We start from the raw sequence: 17,190 nt of genomic DNA, 5'->3' as shown, positions 1-17,190 counted from the left end.
CTGTCTGTCTGTCTGTCTGTCTGTCTGTCTGTATTTTATTTGACTCTCATTAGACTAATATTATGCATACAGAGAGAAGAGCAGGATGAACACCAGTTTTGTTTATCATATCAACAAGTGATTTTGCATGACTCATGATTTCAGTGCTTAAACGTGACACAGCTAAATGCATTTCTGTGCTTTGGTTTAAGAGATTGAAGCAAAACAAGTAATTAAAAGCCCGTTAAACAACAATGCTGCTTTATGTTGCTTTCAGCTCTCTATTCTACTTCACTACATAGCACATACCCACAAATAAACAGTGTTGCATACACAAAAACAAACAACTTAACTCATTTACCACACATAACACAAGTCTAGTATGAGGAGTCAGTTCATTCTAGGCATGTAACTGCTTATAATTACATTAAATGTATTCAATAGTGTCATACTCATACATGTTTCACTGTCATATAAGCAAACAGCCCATGCTCGGTTTTTACAATTAACAGCAGACATAAAATGACTTTATATTATATTTTAAAAGCAGTCATTTAAAGTGACATTCTTGGAGACAACACTATGAGGCATACCAGTAAATAAATATTTTAGTGTTTGGGGTGCCACATAAGCTAAAGACACTAACACACAACCTTACAGCGTGACACATCCACGGTGTGAATAACATTGGAGTAGCTCTCCCCTCTCTCCCCTCCTGTCCCATGTAGTGAGGCGGATAAACTTTTCTCCCCCCCCCCTCCACACGCACACACAGCTTCCTCGCCGCTAATTCTCTCCTCCCCAGTTTTAACAATTTAAATCGCCAAAACTCACCTTGAAATGTGTCCCCGAGTCAAACAGGCATTATTATGTTGTCGCCTTCCATGGTTGGGACTTTGGCGAGTTGTTCCTCGGTTCCCCGGAGAGACTGGAGACTAGCTAGCGGGGCAGGAGAGCAACAAAGTCGGACAAGCAGAAGGAGGGGGGGAAGGAAGGACGCCAGACAAGTCGGCAGACACCTCGTTGGCTGAGCGGGCTGTCAATCACCTGGTGGAGAGTGGGCGGGTCCTGACTGTAAAGGGATTATGGAGCATGAGCTATGAGCACTGATCCCAGGACAGGGGTGCAAGGAATGTGTCAGATAAACAGACACTGACAAGAATATGGAACTACTTCATTTTTGCATTAGTTGTCACGTGATATTTAACATGAAACACACATTTCAAGATAAGAAAATATATGCACTTTTTTTGCACAACGACATAAATATAGTTTTTGCTTGTAAAATTTAGTTTAATAATTGACCCATCTTTTCATTCAGTAGCTGACTATGCTAGTTATTTTAACATAAATTAGTTGTTTTCAAATAACCTGATTATATTCATTTTTTAGCATTCATGATGCAACATTTTTAAAAGTAAACTCAAGACCTACCTTTTTGGTTTCGCTTTTAACTGAGTTTCATTCTGATAACAGTTTTATTTATTTATTTATTTATTATCTAGTTCAAATTTTAGTCACTTTTATTATATTGTATTTATTTGTGTACCTGTTTATTTTATTTTCTAAGTGTAGCATCTTAATTTATTTTAATGGTTTAATATTGTAGTGTTTTATTATCTTAGAAATGTATTTTATTTTAGTGATTTTAATTTCCTGTGTCGAGTTTTAACATCTTATTTAACCTCCAGTGTTTCCTCATTAAGATATGATGTGAGTGTTCCCTCAATTCATTCAGCAACTTATTTTTTATTTCTCATTTATTTATTTTATTTGTATTGTTTTTATTACTATTGTTGCATATATTGTGTTCTTAACCTTAGGATTGTGGGGTGGGTTTGGGGTCAGGGTTGGGGTGTTTTTTTTTTTTAATTTATTCTATTTTAGGTGTTTTGTACAGCACTTTGTGTCAGAATGTCATTGTATGAAAAGCGCTTTATAAATAAAGTCTGATTGACTGATTGACTGATTGATTGATTGATTGATTGATTGATTGATTGATTGATTGATTGATTATTACAGTGAACAGGGTATGGGGTACAAATACATTTCAAGCAAACTATAACATTAATATAGAAGTCACACTTTTTTGTGCCAGCCTTTTATTTGGGGTAAGAACATACAAGAGGATGAAGGTTATATAATAAACAGTATTGCACATCCTGTACATGAATGGATGCAGCAAGTCCACAAATGTTGTGCTTCTACAGCACATCTAGCTGTACCCCTTCACAACCTGACATAGATAGATATAGATGACATAGATGACAAAAATAAGCATTTTCATGTTTTACACACATTTGCACGGTGCTTCTAAATCCTCCTTCACGAGAGAACACACAAGTTATTTATTTATTTATCTATTCAGTAGCATACCTAGTAAGTGATGGGTACAGAACACATTAAATCCATTAATGTCCCTGTGCTCTTTGCTTTAGTAGACAATAAATTGGATGACAATTACAGCTCATTATCCAAAGCAGTGACCTTTCATCCTCCCACATGGAGGTGGAAAAACACATTCGTCAATGTTATGTACTTCAATACAACACCACAGTGTCAAAAATACTGTATGATTGAAATCAACACCTCTGCAATATTTTTTTCATCTCATATATCAAATATATAAAATAGAGCAGAACTACAACGTTACAGCCTTACCAAAAACATAAGAATAAATCAGTAAAGTAATGTTTTTAACTCATATTCTTCACATCTATTAATATAAAAGCTGATACAATTTTTCTTTGTGTTGTAAATAACCGTGACCTTCGACCTGGACAGACTGGACGAGAAGAATCTGGATGTTGGCGCTCAGTCCATTCATCAGATAAACAATACTGACATCAATTATCCCATTGAAAAGGGGGGATTTCCAATTTGAACTAATGCAGCCTCTGACCTGGACCTGCCACAGCTTGGATGAGTTACAGTATGTCTGATTATGAACACCATCAAGGCCCATAGATGACTTTGCTCTCTGTCATTGTCTTTGCATGTTCAGTCTTGTTTGTATAATACATCATCTTAAACAAGTTTTTAGAATATCACTTGACAAATTGTAGCATTAAGTATAACCCAGGAAAAGCACATGATTTAGCTTAGATTTTAAATTTTTTTGTGCTGTTCAATCAGATCTGTGGTCTTGAGGCTGTAGTTAATATTGATGTTGACCTGAACTGAATCTGCTTCTTGTTTTTGTTTATCTTTTGTCCATCTGGATTGTTTAATTCTTTCAGGATATCTTTTTCTGGCTATTTCCCTGTTTGTCTGCCTGAGCTTGTGAAGCATGCCTGTCAGTCTGTTCCCTTCTGCTCATCTCTTCTCACACCTATCTGTATCTTTGCTCTCTCTGTGAAGGCTGTGCTTTGTTTTCAGTCATTTATCTGATCTATATTTATGCAGCTGGAGTTTTTCCACCTGTCTCATCTCTCTCATCATTACATGTCTGTATACTTACCTGTAATAGATAGATAGATAGATAGATAGATAGACAGACAGACAGACAGACAGACAGACAGACAGACAGACAGGTAGATAGATAGATAGATAGATAGATAGATAGATAGATAGATAGATAGATAGATAGATAGATAGATAGATAGATAGATAGATAGATAGATAGATAGATAGATAGATAGATAGATAGATAGATAGATAGATAGATAGATAGATAGATAGATAGATAGATTGATTGATTGATTGATTGATTGATTGATTGATTGATTTATGTCCCTATTGCATATATAAACTTACTATAGTAGCAGTTTGCGATGACTTTAAACTTTGGGTCTCTGTCTATTTATAATACTGCACTGTATGTAGGTCATGGTCTATTGTTTGACAAAATCCAGGACTCATGACCCCATGAGCTCAAAATCCCCAAATTGGAAATGCACTAAATATGAAACATTACATTTAACAAGTTAACAGTGAGGGATAACTGTGTTCTTGAAAAACAGCAGAGTGGCTCATTGAAAGTACAATAGTTTAGCCCAAACAACCTGTTGCATCATGTCAAAGGGTGTTGCCTCCCCCTGCTGTGCACTTTCACTCACTACATACTGAAGTCCACTCTGCTTTCAGGAGCTGCACGCTATGTAAGTACATGCACACCTGAAATCCCTGGTAAAATAGGCAGGCTCAGGCAAGAAACCAGCCAGAATTGTTTATTTGCTGCAAGTCTGATACAGATCTATCGAGGAAGTGTTCTATTCCTCTTGTATTCATCCATATATTATGCAAAGAAAATGGGTATCAGGTTTATTTGTTTGTTTATTGTGTGTTTTTCCGCTGCTTCACTTGTTGTCTTAAACTGAGGAGTCTGTTCAGTAAACCAACACTCCACAATGTTTAACTACTTTATAGTACACCACTGTTTGCTTTTAAATATATGATTTACATAGAACAAAGGATATATTTTGTTATGAAGTGTTGCTGTCAGCCAGATCCGTGCTGCCAAGTATCCCATCATGCTTTGTGCAGGGGAAGCAGCAGAGCTAGTGTTGGTAAAACATATCAAATGCAAGACAAATAAACTCTCTGTTGGTACAATATCAGTTTTCTACCTTAAATCAAAACTCAAATATGCCAGCAGTAATCGATCTGATTTAATGATTCATTTGTTAATAAAAAAGCTTTATTCAGAGATTGTTTCCTGCTCACATGGAAGCACACCCATACACATTTGCATGCTAAGTTCATGCCGTGTAGTTTCTGCACTGCTTGTCTCCTATTATCTGATGCTCTCTCCCTTTCCTCATCATTGGCCTCAGTGTCTCTATTTTCTCTCCCTCTATCATATGCTCCTGTCTGTTTGTTATGACCGCATAAAAGAATGCTGTCATCCCATATAACGGGAAAAATACCTGCAACCTTGATGAGGAGAAATGTAATGTCAAAACAGAAGACTTTTTTTATTTTTTTACATTTCTTTCTCTTTTGTAACAATCAGAAAGAAGTGAGGTTTTTTTTCTACAGGACCTGAAACATATGAGGGAGATAAGAAACAGGAAAAGACAACCTCCCTCTTTATGTGGCTCAGTGGTTGGTGGAGACCAAAACGGAGTTAAAAATTAGAGTATCATTGATTTGCCAGATGTCTCCTTTCCTCTTATGTTTCTCCACATCTGTTTGATGTGTAATTCAAAGCTTGATCTTAAAAGGCAACTGAACTTGGTGAGGTTGCTTAGTTTCACCAAGCACTGAAACTAAGCAACCTCCCCACAGATGCATGGCCCAGCTCCACATATGCATGGCCCAGCTCCACAGACACATGGCCCAGCTCCACAGACACATGGCCCATCACAGGAGAGCCAGCCCCTCAGGCCAGGACACAGCTGTACGTTTAAATCTCAAGCACAAGGACCACTCCATTGAGTAGTTTTGGGCAAAGGAGGCTGTTGGTTTAATAGTGATATCAAGGAAGCCATCAATGTTAAGCTTGAACAACCTTCCCTTTACAGAGGTGGTGGCCTAAGACACCTCTTACCTCCAACATATAAAGCAGTTTAGAACTCTCTGTCCGAACAAGTTAGGCCACATTCACTCTGGGGTTCTCGTGAACCAAACAACCCACAGACAACTGAAGTCCTGAATGACCCTGAAGAGCTAAGTCAACGACTCTTGTGACAACCGTTAGTACTGACGACCCTTAGAGGCTTATATCTTCTCACTCCATCCAGCAGTCGTTTTAGAAGCAAACAAGTGTTTTTGGAGGAGAGGCAAAACATCTTCAAGAATTTCTATCATGTTGCCTTTTTTGGATCAAGCATTCTCTGACCGTAAACCTTCAGAGATGTGTGGTTTGATGTGTAGTCCACTGTTTGCAAGAATGGTGGATGAAAAACTTGAGGCAGTGTATGCTAGCAATGCCTGTGTCACTTTTGACCCTTGACTCAGTGACCCTTCCCTTGGGGGCAGGGTTGTCTCTTGCTCTTTCACAGTGATCCCGAACATATTATTTTAATTTAGAGCTAACACATCTTTCTGCTTATCATCATCAATAGCAATTATTACAAAGAAGGATAGAGAGGAGTCGTCAAAGGAGATTAAATGTACGGGCAATTAAATGTGCAACAATTCCGGAAGTGCTGCAAATACAGAAAATACAATGCTGTCCAGGGGACCAATCACAGGGCTTGCAGTCTGCGTTGTCCTGATGCATAGTCACATATCGGAGACGGTGCATGCCAGGTTATGTACGTAGGCATCTGCTTTGGAAAAGGGCTTCACAGGCCTACAGAGCTGTTTCAACGCAGATATGTAAACCAGGCTTTAATGTCCCAAACATCATCTTTTGTTAGGTAATTGTGTTTTCAGGTTAAATAGGTGAAATGTACACGGTTTTTAAAATCTACTGACATACACATCATCTTCTTCAATATGACACAAGGCTGTTACGACCAACTTTTGAAGCTTCATGCTAAAACACTAGGTATTGATATTTCAATCGTAACTTCACTATGCTGCTGAGATAGAGGTATCCTTAAAAAGTACTGACAAATGACCCGTCAGTCATTCAGCCACAAGAACAGCCAGTTCACTTCCACTCATTTCCACATGCTGACGCGTTTTGTTTATTCATTGCTATCAGAATAACCCTCCATCACATGATAACAACTGTTCTGGACAGGATGTTGATGTAGCCAGAACACTAGAAAAAGCAAAACTGTTCTGCTGTGCGCTACAGATGGCACACTGACTCACCACATGTGTAACCAGTAGAGTTTGAGTCACAACTCCACAAAGGTGCGTCGCATGCCCATGTAAGGAAACTGACATAATGCAAATAAACACATCCACAAAGACAACTCACATAACCAGACTTCACAGTGCACACCCACCACACGTATACGAACACAGCAAGACAAAGAGCACAGGAGAACAACAGCACACACAATGGAACATACATATCTGACACACCCCCTCACTACCCTTCTACCTTTTCTGTGTCAAGCACACTCTGTCACACGCTCCCTAAAGCCGCTGATGGTTGTTAAATCCCTGCATGACGTCATTACCAGGCAGTGGGTGGGTGTGGTCTTCACTGACTTGCTAAACATACCAGAGCTTAAATGCTGAACTGCCACTGCCATTCACATAACAGCAGTCACCCTCTGTCTCTCTCTCGCAGACTTTATTTTCCCAGTCTGGCTCACTGTTGCTCCAGCATTCAAAGGTGAGCTCCCATTTTTTTTCCACTTTCAAAAAGCTAAAAAGTTCTACTTTTGTTTCTATCTTTGTGTCACATTTCCACTGTCTCTATTTTGCAGTATTTTCGGATCACTTTTGAATAACTTTCTCCTCCTTTTTGTCTATTCTTTCTCTCTGTGTCCCATCATCCATGCCATCACTTTGCCTCCAACACCATAGAACGTCTGTGAGATATTTGGCAGCTTGACTTAAGTGTTGAGCTCATCTGAAGCCTTTTTTTTTCTGGAAATTCATCCTCCACCAGTCCTTTGTGAGAGAATGTATCTGCCGTTGTCAGTGCTGATATGTCTCTCAGTCGTCCAGCTGAGCATGGCTGATATGCCTGTGGAGGAAATCATCACAACAAGTAAGTTCTGATATGGATAAGACGTATAAAAAATAGACACAGAGGAAATTAGATAAGTATATCTACTGAAACAGAAAATCAACCAACTTTGTGTTTCCTACTCTGTGGGAGGAAATTTTAAAATGTAGGGACAACGTTTCTAACTGACTATAAATATTGAGAACAGCAGGGAGTCCAGCTACAAGTTACAAACTATTGATTATAAACTAACTGTACTGGGAAAATACCCAAATGCATAAAATATATAAAGATGAAAACAAAGATTGAAAGATGTAAGCTCTTCGTACTAGAACTACTCATACTCCACACCAACCCTGCTTAACCACATTGCATTGCCCTTACTCTTGTGAGTCAGATGAGTCTTCGTCACTCAGTATTATGTATTAATTCCAATACTGACTTGAAAAAATCCTACTAGCTTAGGATGATACTATGTTAAGCTTCTGAAGGGTCTTCTATCAACAAAGTTGTGGGGAACAGTCTATTTTGGATTTTTTAAACTTTGGAATTCAGCTTCAAATTTTGTTTTGGAGGAAACAGATTCAACAGATTTTCTGTTTTAAAGAAAACAGAAATAGAGGTAATAGTTTGATTGAAAGGACAGCATAACTGTGGAACAATGAAAGTAACACAGACATTCGAGTCAGATATAGAACGAACAATCTAGAGAATTCATCAAACCAATTGTTGTAACTTTGCCAAATATAGAAAGCACAATGTTAACGGAATAAATTAATAGGACATAGAGTACACTTCTGTGAGCTTCTAACCTTAATCCGTCAAAAAGGGATTCATCCTTCAATGATTTAAAGCTTTTTCATACAGAACATATCATTGGGTGGATGTTCCAATTGTCAGCCAGTATGACATAATGGAAACAGAGCTTGTTCATGTATGTTCTCAGTCAACAGTCGGTGGCTCTGCTGCTGTCTGTTCGGGTAGAGTGACTCAGATAATTTGGCTGAGCCAGCACTCAGGGAAAGTTTTCATTGGTCAGATGGTATTTAATTTGGCAGAGCAGAGTTTGGTTTGGGAATAAAAACAGTCAAGTCAGTTTCTCTCATCATTAATTCAACAGTTTTTCAAATATTAGTGGCTCCTGTTAGATAACTGGTGTTTACCGAGGATGCGTGAAGATGGTTTATTTTACTGATGCAGGGCTTCAGAGGAGGCCAAGAACGCTGAATTGAAAGTTATTTGATAACTGTTGCTTCATTTGAAATGCAACTGATGAAGGCTTCAAGGAGTATTTCCTTTTTTACAGTACTTTTTCAAGTGGTAAAAAAATGTGTTATAATGGATTCAACATGACATAGATTGATAGTAGTGCATTCAATTTTCTTTAATTTGAGTAAAACCACAAATGTCGTCTTATTGTTAATTTAAGAGGAGAAGTCATGGTAGAAACAAAAGACACATTGTCAGAGTACCAGTAATGTATTGCTTGGTTGTTTAGCTTTACTATGTAAGTGGAAATACTGACATAGTGGTTGTGAAGAAATCACCACCACATCAGTCAGGCGATGAAAGAAGTCCATGACATTCATTCTCTTGGCAGGATTAATAAGTCTTATGATGATCTATATAGTTTGGTAAAAATGTGACAAACATTGCCATCACTAAAGCATCAAACCCATTACTATTGCTAAAACTGTTAATAAAACTCAATAAAGCAGCAAACAAAACCTGCATTGTTTTGACTGGCTGGCCCACCCATGGTTAAAGAGCTGCAAATTACTACATCTGAAATCTGTGTTATATCCCTGTCCTGATGACTGAGGCTTTGTTTGGCTGAGTAAAACAAGTGTTAGCATAAAACTGGCTGAGTCTATGATTTGGTGGTCTAATAGTTTCCAAATTCTTGAGTGATGTTTTGGACTGAAGCAACAAATGTTCAGGGTGAAGGAGCATAAAACCCCAAAAGGGAACATAGACAGTCATAACATGTAGCAGCTGGCCGTGTGTGTTTGTGTAAGGCTGTGCAATTAGTGTTGGTGTTTATGTGTAGTGTGCTTACTTTCTTGAAAATAGCACTCATTTACCTCCTCCTCTTACCTGCATATTAGTGCACTGAGCCCCACACATGTAGTGATCTTCAGAGGTAATATGTTCTGTAATGACTTTTTAAAAGCTATCCTTACTGACCTTGTGACTGTGTTTTATTTCACACAGAGAAAGTGCCTCTCCTGGGTGGCTGGTTTGATAAGAATCCAGAGTCAGACGACGTCCAGGAAGCAGTTCAACATGCCGTGAATGACTTCAACACCAAGTCCAAGAGCAGGAGGATGTTTAGACTGGTGTCCATCAACTCTGCTCGCAGCCAGGTGCCTTTTCTTTTTATTCAACAGAACCTTAATGCCACCTCGTCGCCATACTGTGACACAACATTTAATGTTTATTTCTCCTCTTCTTATCAGGTAACCAATGTGATCAACTATAAGATTGACGCAGTCCTAGGAAAAACCAAGTGTCTCAAAACAGAGAACAATGACTTATTGAACAGCTGCAGTCTGATGAAAAAGGTGAGGATGAAGATGTGTTAACTCAGCAATATTTCCCCCACTGTTTTAAGTTAAAATAGCAACATATTCAATGTAAGCTGAATTTCTTGTGCTTAACATTTACACGCTTGTCCTTGTCTTTTGTTGGTCTCTGCAGCATATCAAGTGCTCCTTTGAGGTGACCTTCGACCCCCGCGACAACAAGCATGAGCTCAAGCTGCACAACTGCAGGAAGCATAAGGATGTTGTGTAACCTTTTTTATGATAATTGATAAAGTTTAGCTTTACTTAAGCTCTAACAACCTTGTTCCATTTTATACCATGTGAGACATTTTTTCCTGAATACATATTTTACAGTTTATTAGAGCGATAGCTGTGAAGTATCATATTTAATATGATGGACAGTTTCAAACAATGACACATCAGTGTCTCAGTAAAAGTAGTCTGGAATAGGAAACTATGAGCAGGTAGATCATTTTTTTCTACAATCAATACATTAAATGACGATAGTTACAACTGAAGAGTTAATTTGCAAAAACAGATAACTTGTTTTTTTTTAAATAAAAAAAACATTTCTTTTTGATATACATTTTTAGTAATGTTAATTTTTGAAGATACCTCTAATTAGTAATGTAATTGTGTCTTGCGCAAAGCCACCCAACTGCAGTTGATTGATAATACCTTAAGCTAGTAATACAAAAAATATGTTTTGTGAAACATTTTGAAGAATGTTAAAAAGTGAGTTATCTGTTTTGGCAAATGAACTCTTCAACTGTTATTTATGCTTTCTGACTTCTACTTATATTTTATAAAGTGATCTTTTGCCTTTTTTCACTAGTTAATGGTATTACGTGCTTTTGCAAAGAGAATAGAATGCTAGATATCATAGCATAACAAGCTATTGCTTATTTGAAAAGTGCTAAAAACCTAACAAATTATGATTTCGGATGTTTTATGCAAAAAGCAAAAACCACATGAACTCTTATTTTTATATTTATTTCACAATGCCATTCAAACAGATATCTTTTGAAGGCAGAGTTGTCATCCATTTCCTTTCAAATGTCTGAAAAAAACCAAAAGGGACATGTGATGAGTCAGCACAAAGAACCAAGACTGAGGTCATCTTGTATGTTTGTTTTCAAAGCATACAAGATGAAACCTTTAAATCCTACATAACAAGCAAAAAGAAAAAGTCTGAACAATGTTTCCAGAATGCAACCTATCTCTTTAAGTCATTTTCCATGCAATCAAGCAGGCAAACCTTGAAATGTATTTATATTGTAGGGAAGGCATTGCATCAAGCTGTTCAGGAGGATATTTTGTTACTCACTGCAACTGTAAAACCGGTTGATCCTGAGGATATCAGTATCAGACATCTCATCCCTTTGTCCAATTGGTACAGAGGAATCTGGAATGGGGGTAATGGTGTCTGCTCCATACGTTGATGTGAAGGAAGTCCTACAGCAAAAGAAAATAAAATCAATTAAAATCCAAAGCTGATAAAACAGAGTCTTTTATTTATTCTATTGAAATGCTGGAACATTTAAAACAAGTGTCATTGCAGGTATAACAGGTTTAACGCTCTATTATTTACTGTTTTGTAATCTAGGAGTGTAGGAATAATTGATTAATAGACTCAACTCTACATTGTCTTAGCCTCTGTCAGCACATATTTCAAACCTTGGACCCCAACTTAATTGTTTAGCTCCATCTCATCTGTGCTGCTTCTCAGTGTTTTTAATGAGTAAATGAATATCTTAGTAGTGTCATTATTTTTTAGAGTAATAATACGTGAAAGTTGTACTGACTGCATGATTTGCCACCCAAGAGTGGCCTCAAAAAGACAAATTCAATATTCAAAAAGTTTTACAGAACACTAAGAAGATGATAACATATAATAAAAATAATTGAAAGAGCTCAGTCGTGACCCCTAACGGTCAAGATAATGGATGGATGGATGGATGGATGGAGCTCAGTCGTTCTATAAAAGAAGATGTTACCTTCCGTAGTGCATGACAGAGGAGTAATCATAGGGTGTGTACAAGTTGTCCGTGTCCTTTCTGTTGAAGTTGAAGACTTGAGCTGTAAATACATAAAGCATATGTTAGTAGGATTATATCATTCCTGCACTTAGTTATCCGTTTTTAAATACAACTTTTAAAAATTGCTTCACCTCACCTCAGCTCAGCGAAACATGTAAACATATTCTGTGAGCAATGAGGTCCTGCTATGGGGTTTAGAGCTCACCCGATGGGATGTTTTCCCAGTTGATCCTGACATACTGGTCCCTGTCACTTCTTGTGTGCTCATGATGGAAGCCAAGAGCATGTAGGAGCTCGTGCTGAACAATCCCGTGATCCAGACAGCCGTACACAGACAGGGAAATCACCTGCTTCCCTCCATCTTTGCCGATGGTAGACCAGCACCTTCAGCCCAGAGGAGGACAGAGACACAGGGTTATGTCATGATAGGCAGGTGTTTCCCTTCACTCATCTTGAGCTTTTTCTTTTACTGCACTCACCCGAGTTCACTCTCAATACTGAGGTAGTCAGACTGGCCACGATGTGGAACAAAGCGAACGCAGGTTTTGCTGTGGAAAGTTTCCATAGCTTTTTCTATGGAGGCCTTTTCACTGTCATCTACAAAAAAACACAAACATAGTAATATAATAATAATAAGAACATCCTTATACCTACTCAAAGCATTCCCTCCATTATTTCTTGTTGTCATACTAATGGTTATTGTTCTAAATAAATTCCTTATGCCTCACAAAAGTAATCGCTGAAGCTGTAGGGTACTTCAACAAGTCCATTGTAGGATTTTTCCCATTTGCAGTCACTGCCCCAGCATTTCATGGCATTCCTCTTCTTTGACAAAGCGACATCACCTTCCACCAGATTTTCACTTATCCCTGGAATAAGACAATGTTGATAACATGTTGAATAAAGCACCAAGTCATGCTTGGTTCACCCTGTATGCAGATGATATTGTGATATTATCCCTAAACTAGTGTAACATACCTTCATTTGCCTCCAGAATTTTAGCTATTATATCCAAACGGATTGGCTCCTCTGTCTTCACATCTAAATTTAAAGGATTCAGTCACTAAGCATGAAGATCTATTGCAGAAACTTTATTTATTTATAAAGGGAAAAACAGTTACCTTCCTCATCTGGTCGCACCTGAGGAGACACAAAGTGAAAATGTTTGTGTGATTGAAGATGTCTGTGTCGTCTTTGACATCTTAACCTATGCTACCAGTGTCTACCAGTGTAAGATTACATACAGGCCTGCAGGGTCAAGCTTAGTGTCGCCTACCATCTCCTGTTCACCGTGACTCACTCACAGTGCTACGTACTGACATATCTGCAATGATAACAAGACGTGTTCCCACAAAAACCAACATTATTTCACAGATTCTGCCCCTGTCCATGTTTACCAGACAGAATGTCTCCCACTCTCAGGCACAGTAGCAGGCCCACATTGTGGTGTCACTGTCAATCAACACTTAACAACTCTGAGTCACTGCCATAGACGGTCTGCTGCTGTTGGCGTGCCAGACTCAAGCTGCTACAACTACAACTATCCGTCTCACTACTATAATCCCTCTCTCTTCATCTCCTCTATCCCTCTTTCCAACTCAGTCTCAGCAGATGTGTGTCTAACATGAGTCTGGTTTTTCTCAAGGTTTCTGCCTGTTAAAGGAAGCTTGTTCTTGCTGTTGTAACTTGTTGAATGCTGCAAAGTGATCTGCTCGTGGTGGATTAAGATGAGATCAGACTGAGTCCAGACTATGAGATGGGACCGGATCTTACCCTAAATAGATGTTGGGTCTTTGTTAATAATATAACATAGAGTACGGTCTAGACCTGCTCTGTTTGGAAAGAATCTTCAGATAATATTTGTTGGGATTTGGTGCTTTATGAATAAAGATTAATTTATTGATTGACTTAGGTTGGTATACATGAATTATGTACCTATAGAATAGCCATATATGGTTAAGTAACAAGCCCCTAACTTTAGCATTACCTTCTGAAATAAAAACCATACATTGGAGGGGTGGTCTTGCACTGCACTCCCCTCCTGTTTACTGTTGATTGTATTTCTTTTTGATCAAATTCTACATAAACTATTTCAATGTGGACCATCCAAGCCTTAGAGTCTAGTTTGTCAATAAATCCTTCCATAGCTTGACATTTATACACAAAACAGTACAACCCAATATATGTATCCATAAGGACCATCAGCTGATTGAAAATGCTACTTTTATTTGTTTATTCCCAGTCATTTCTGCCATCTCTTTGTTACTATCCTTTATCATACTCCATTATTCTCAACAGAGGCTAGCACTTATTTGAAAGTGTGTGTGTGGCTTTCTTTAAAAAAAACCACATCTTTGTACTTGGAGCTTTTTGAGAGCTGTTGCACACTCAGTCCCTGGTTGTTACAATAACCACTCAAGCTGTTCTCTCAGCCCATAAAGCCTCAAAAGGCAATTAAGGTTATTTTTTTAAACATGTGAGAATGAACTGAGGTCATTGTTTTCATTTGTTCACAACTCTGAATGCTTGAATAAAGCTACAAGTTCTCAAGATGTAATTGTAGCTATTCACTTTCTTCAATCATAGTTAATGAACTAAAAAAAGAATCAGATAAACAGTTAGAGAAAATATGTCTTTTCTGTGAAAGAGGTCTTACCAGAGAATCGTTCTGAGTGGACAGGCCCACCAGCAGGGCCAGCACTGCGGAGACAAGACACGTGTTCATTGTCACACCAAACACTGTTTCATGGAGAATGACAGCCAGAAGCTGTGTTCTTGCTTTTATACACTGAAAAAGAAGAAGGGATTGTAAACAGACTTAATGTAAAGCAAAACATTAACCCAGTAAACAAACGTTTAAATGCATGGGTAATCTCCAACAGGGAACTCCCTGCACCTTCTCAGGTGGCAGTCAGGGGTGTACAAATGTAAGACTAAAAGCTTTTCCCATAAAATAGGTACGTGGTATGTGTTTCTGTTCACAAATGTATATGTTAAATTTCTCCATCAGAAACGATTAATAATGTATGAGATCTGTGAGGACTACTTGATCTTCTGCTCCAAAGTCAGTCGACCAACATTTAATCCACTGTGGATGCACAAGGAAAATATAAACAGTTCAAAGTGGTCTACACCCAAATCCTTTGGGAGTAGACCAAAAGTTTTACATTTCTTTAAAGTGAGGTAGCTTTTCACAACTTAGAAAGCTTCTAAATGTTAAGAGTCTAAACAGAAAGGATGATACATTTTCTGACTATTAAAATCATTGTTTTAACATTTATTTATCTTATTTATTTAGTTATAAATTTATTTCTTGTGTTTATCTGATCCTTTTAATTTTTAAATGGTTTCTAATATTGCTTTTTACCTTTACTTAGTTTTTTTACTGTATTGATTTTATTTTATTTCTAAGTATTTTTTACTATTATTTATTTTATTATTTTACCAATTTTTGTTCTTTTCTGTCTCTCTGCTCTTTTCTGAAGCACGTTGGGCTACATGCTGGTATGCATGAAAGGTGCAATATAAATAAAGTTGAGTTGGGTGTTAAACACCATCAATAATAGTACATTTAATTTTATGAATTGTACAATTGTTAGACTTAAATAAAAAATGTAGAAAGTAGTTTGTTTCGATTGGGCACAAAATGTCATAAAATCCTATCCTTCCTCAGTTATTTACCGAATCTTATGTTTTGTATTTATTGTTTTAATAAAATTGTGAATGTTCTCTTGAAGATCTCCTCCACTAAAGCTCTGCCATGCCACTCTTTCCATTTCTCAAAGGCCTAAATCTTCCAGCACCCTGGCACACATCACATGGAAACTCTATTCTTCCACATACCAAGCAGCCACCGTTTATCCACATTTGGTCATTCTTCATGTCAGAGGAAAATATCGCTCAGTTCTTGGTAATAGTCGTATGAGGCTGTGTGGTGAGCTGGCAAATGTTTTTAAGGCTTTACCACTAAACAGCCCAGGCAGCTCCGCTCACTCTACACTCCACCATTATCTAACTATTAGGAGGTCTGTGTTTTCCACATGCAAGCAGTTTACGTTAACATCCATTGACACACAAAGACTCACACACTGTAAATGTATATACAGCAATGAAAAAAGAAGAGTATAACAGAATGCTTGTTTTGTAAAACTAAACCTGTGAGGTAATAAAATCACACACTATGCAATAGAGAATGTTACATTTTATACAATAGAATATTATATAGTTTTTTATTTATAATACAAAAAAGAAATCTAATATCATTTTACATTGAACCATTGAAATAAGTAAGGTAATGTATGTTTCTTTGGTCATAAATGTGTCTCTAAATACTAAATGTTAAACCAACAGCTATGATAAAGGGGTTTAAACAAGCTGTATTTTCAGATGGACTTTCAGTGAGCAAAATCACACATGTACAGGTGAAGCAAGAGCTGTTAGTGATTGAATCTGAAGCAGGTGAGTAGGTCAGGGTTGAAAAGGTAGAAACACATTTAAATCAGATAGACAGCGATGGAGTTTGAGTTTGAGAGTAAACTAGACTCAAACCCACCAGAGAAGGGAAGTAATATATGACACTGAAGGGATGGACGAAGTTTGTTTCAATGAAAAAAATCACACACATTATCAAAAGCCATGGCTGACCAAATAAATATTAAGACTTATTTATATCAAGTGTTTTAATGTCAACAGAACAATGCCGTATGAGTCTAGGTCACTCTGCTACATTATACTTTTGAGTGATACCTCACTCAAAGGTAAAAAGGGGTTGTTTTTGTCTCCTTTCTTTGGGGAACTTGACCAGAGTCATTTGAAAGCATCTCGGAACAAGAAAATAAAAGGATACATAATTCAATAAATCAAAATTCATATTTATAAAAACAACTGAGTGGAAAATATTGGTTAGAAAATCAAAATCAAAGTAAATAAAGTGGAACTATGTCTTGTGTGGTCTAGTACTTGGATCACACAGCCTCATCTTGCTGTTCACATCCTGCAGCCTGCCCGCCTGAGATTGAGCTCCCCGTGGGCGCTTGCTTTGGGGTTTGACTGTTGAGGAGAGGGGTGTGCTTTCCCTTCTCCCTCTGCATATGGCTTCAATTAGTTA

At 37.6% G+C, this 17,190-nt stretch overlaps 3 protein-coding genes across 3 annotated transcripts in view; 1 reads left to right on the top strand and 2 right to left on the bottom strand.

Annotated features, from left to right (window-relative positions):
- Positions 1 to 1,115, bottom strand: part of il11ra (interleukin 11 receptor, alpha) — a 64,047-nt gene extending 62,932 nt beyond the window's left edge. The window contains exon 1 of the mRNA XM_034710350.1: positions 814 to 1,115. The gene's annotated coding sequence lies outside the window, so the exon portion shown is untranslated. The remainder of the gene's footprint in view (positions 1 to 813) is intronic.
- A 5,939-nt stretch (positions 1,116 to 7,054) lies between these two features.
- Positions 7,055 to 11,546, top strand: si:busm1-57f23.1 (uncharacterized protein LOC368621 homolog). Its single transcript, XM_034709883.1, has 5 exons — positions 7,055 to 7,159; positions 7,354 to 7,540; positions 9,713 to 9,864; positions 9,958 to 10,062; positions 10,199 to 11,546. The coding sequence occupies exons 2-5, from the start codon at positions 7,453 to 7,455 to the stop codon at positions 10,292 to 10,294; spliced, it is 441 nt and encodes a 146-aa protein (XP_034565774.1). The 5' UTR covers positions 7,055 to 7,159; positions 7,354 to 7,452; the 3' UTR covers positions 10,295 to 11,546.
- On the bottom strand, positions 10,894 to 14,818 carry LOC117831264 (high choriolytic enzyme 1-like). The gene is made up of 8 exons (XM_034709882.1): positions 14,740 to 14,818; positions 13,205 to 13,223; positions 13,062 to 13,124; positions 12,812 to 12,952; positions 12,563 to 12,680; positions 12,289 to 12,467; positions 12,042 to 12,123; positions 10,894 to 11,499 (listed from the first exon to the last, which is right to left on the bottom strand). Exons 1-8 carry the CDS (start codon positions 14,806 to 14,808, stop codon positions 11,364 to 11,366), a joined length of 807 nt encoding a protein of 268 aa, XP_034565773.1. The 5' UTR covers positions 14,809 to 14,818; the 3' UTR covers positions 10,894 to 11,363.
- Positions 14,819 to 17,190: the final 2,372 nt, after the last annotated feature.

The sequence above is a fragment of the Notolabrus celidotus genome, chromosome 19, assembly GCF_009762535.1.
Source record: "Notolabrus celidotus isolate fNotCel1 chromosome 19, fNotCel1.pri, whole genome shotgun sequence".
NCBI lineage: Eukaryota > Metazoa > Chordata > Actinopteri > Labriformes > Labridae > Notolabrus > Notolabrus celidotus.
Note: the sequence above shows the minus strand (reverse complement) of the source record. Positions and strands in the feature narration are given on the sequence as shown.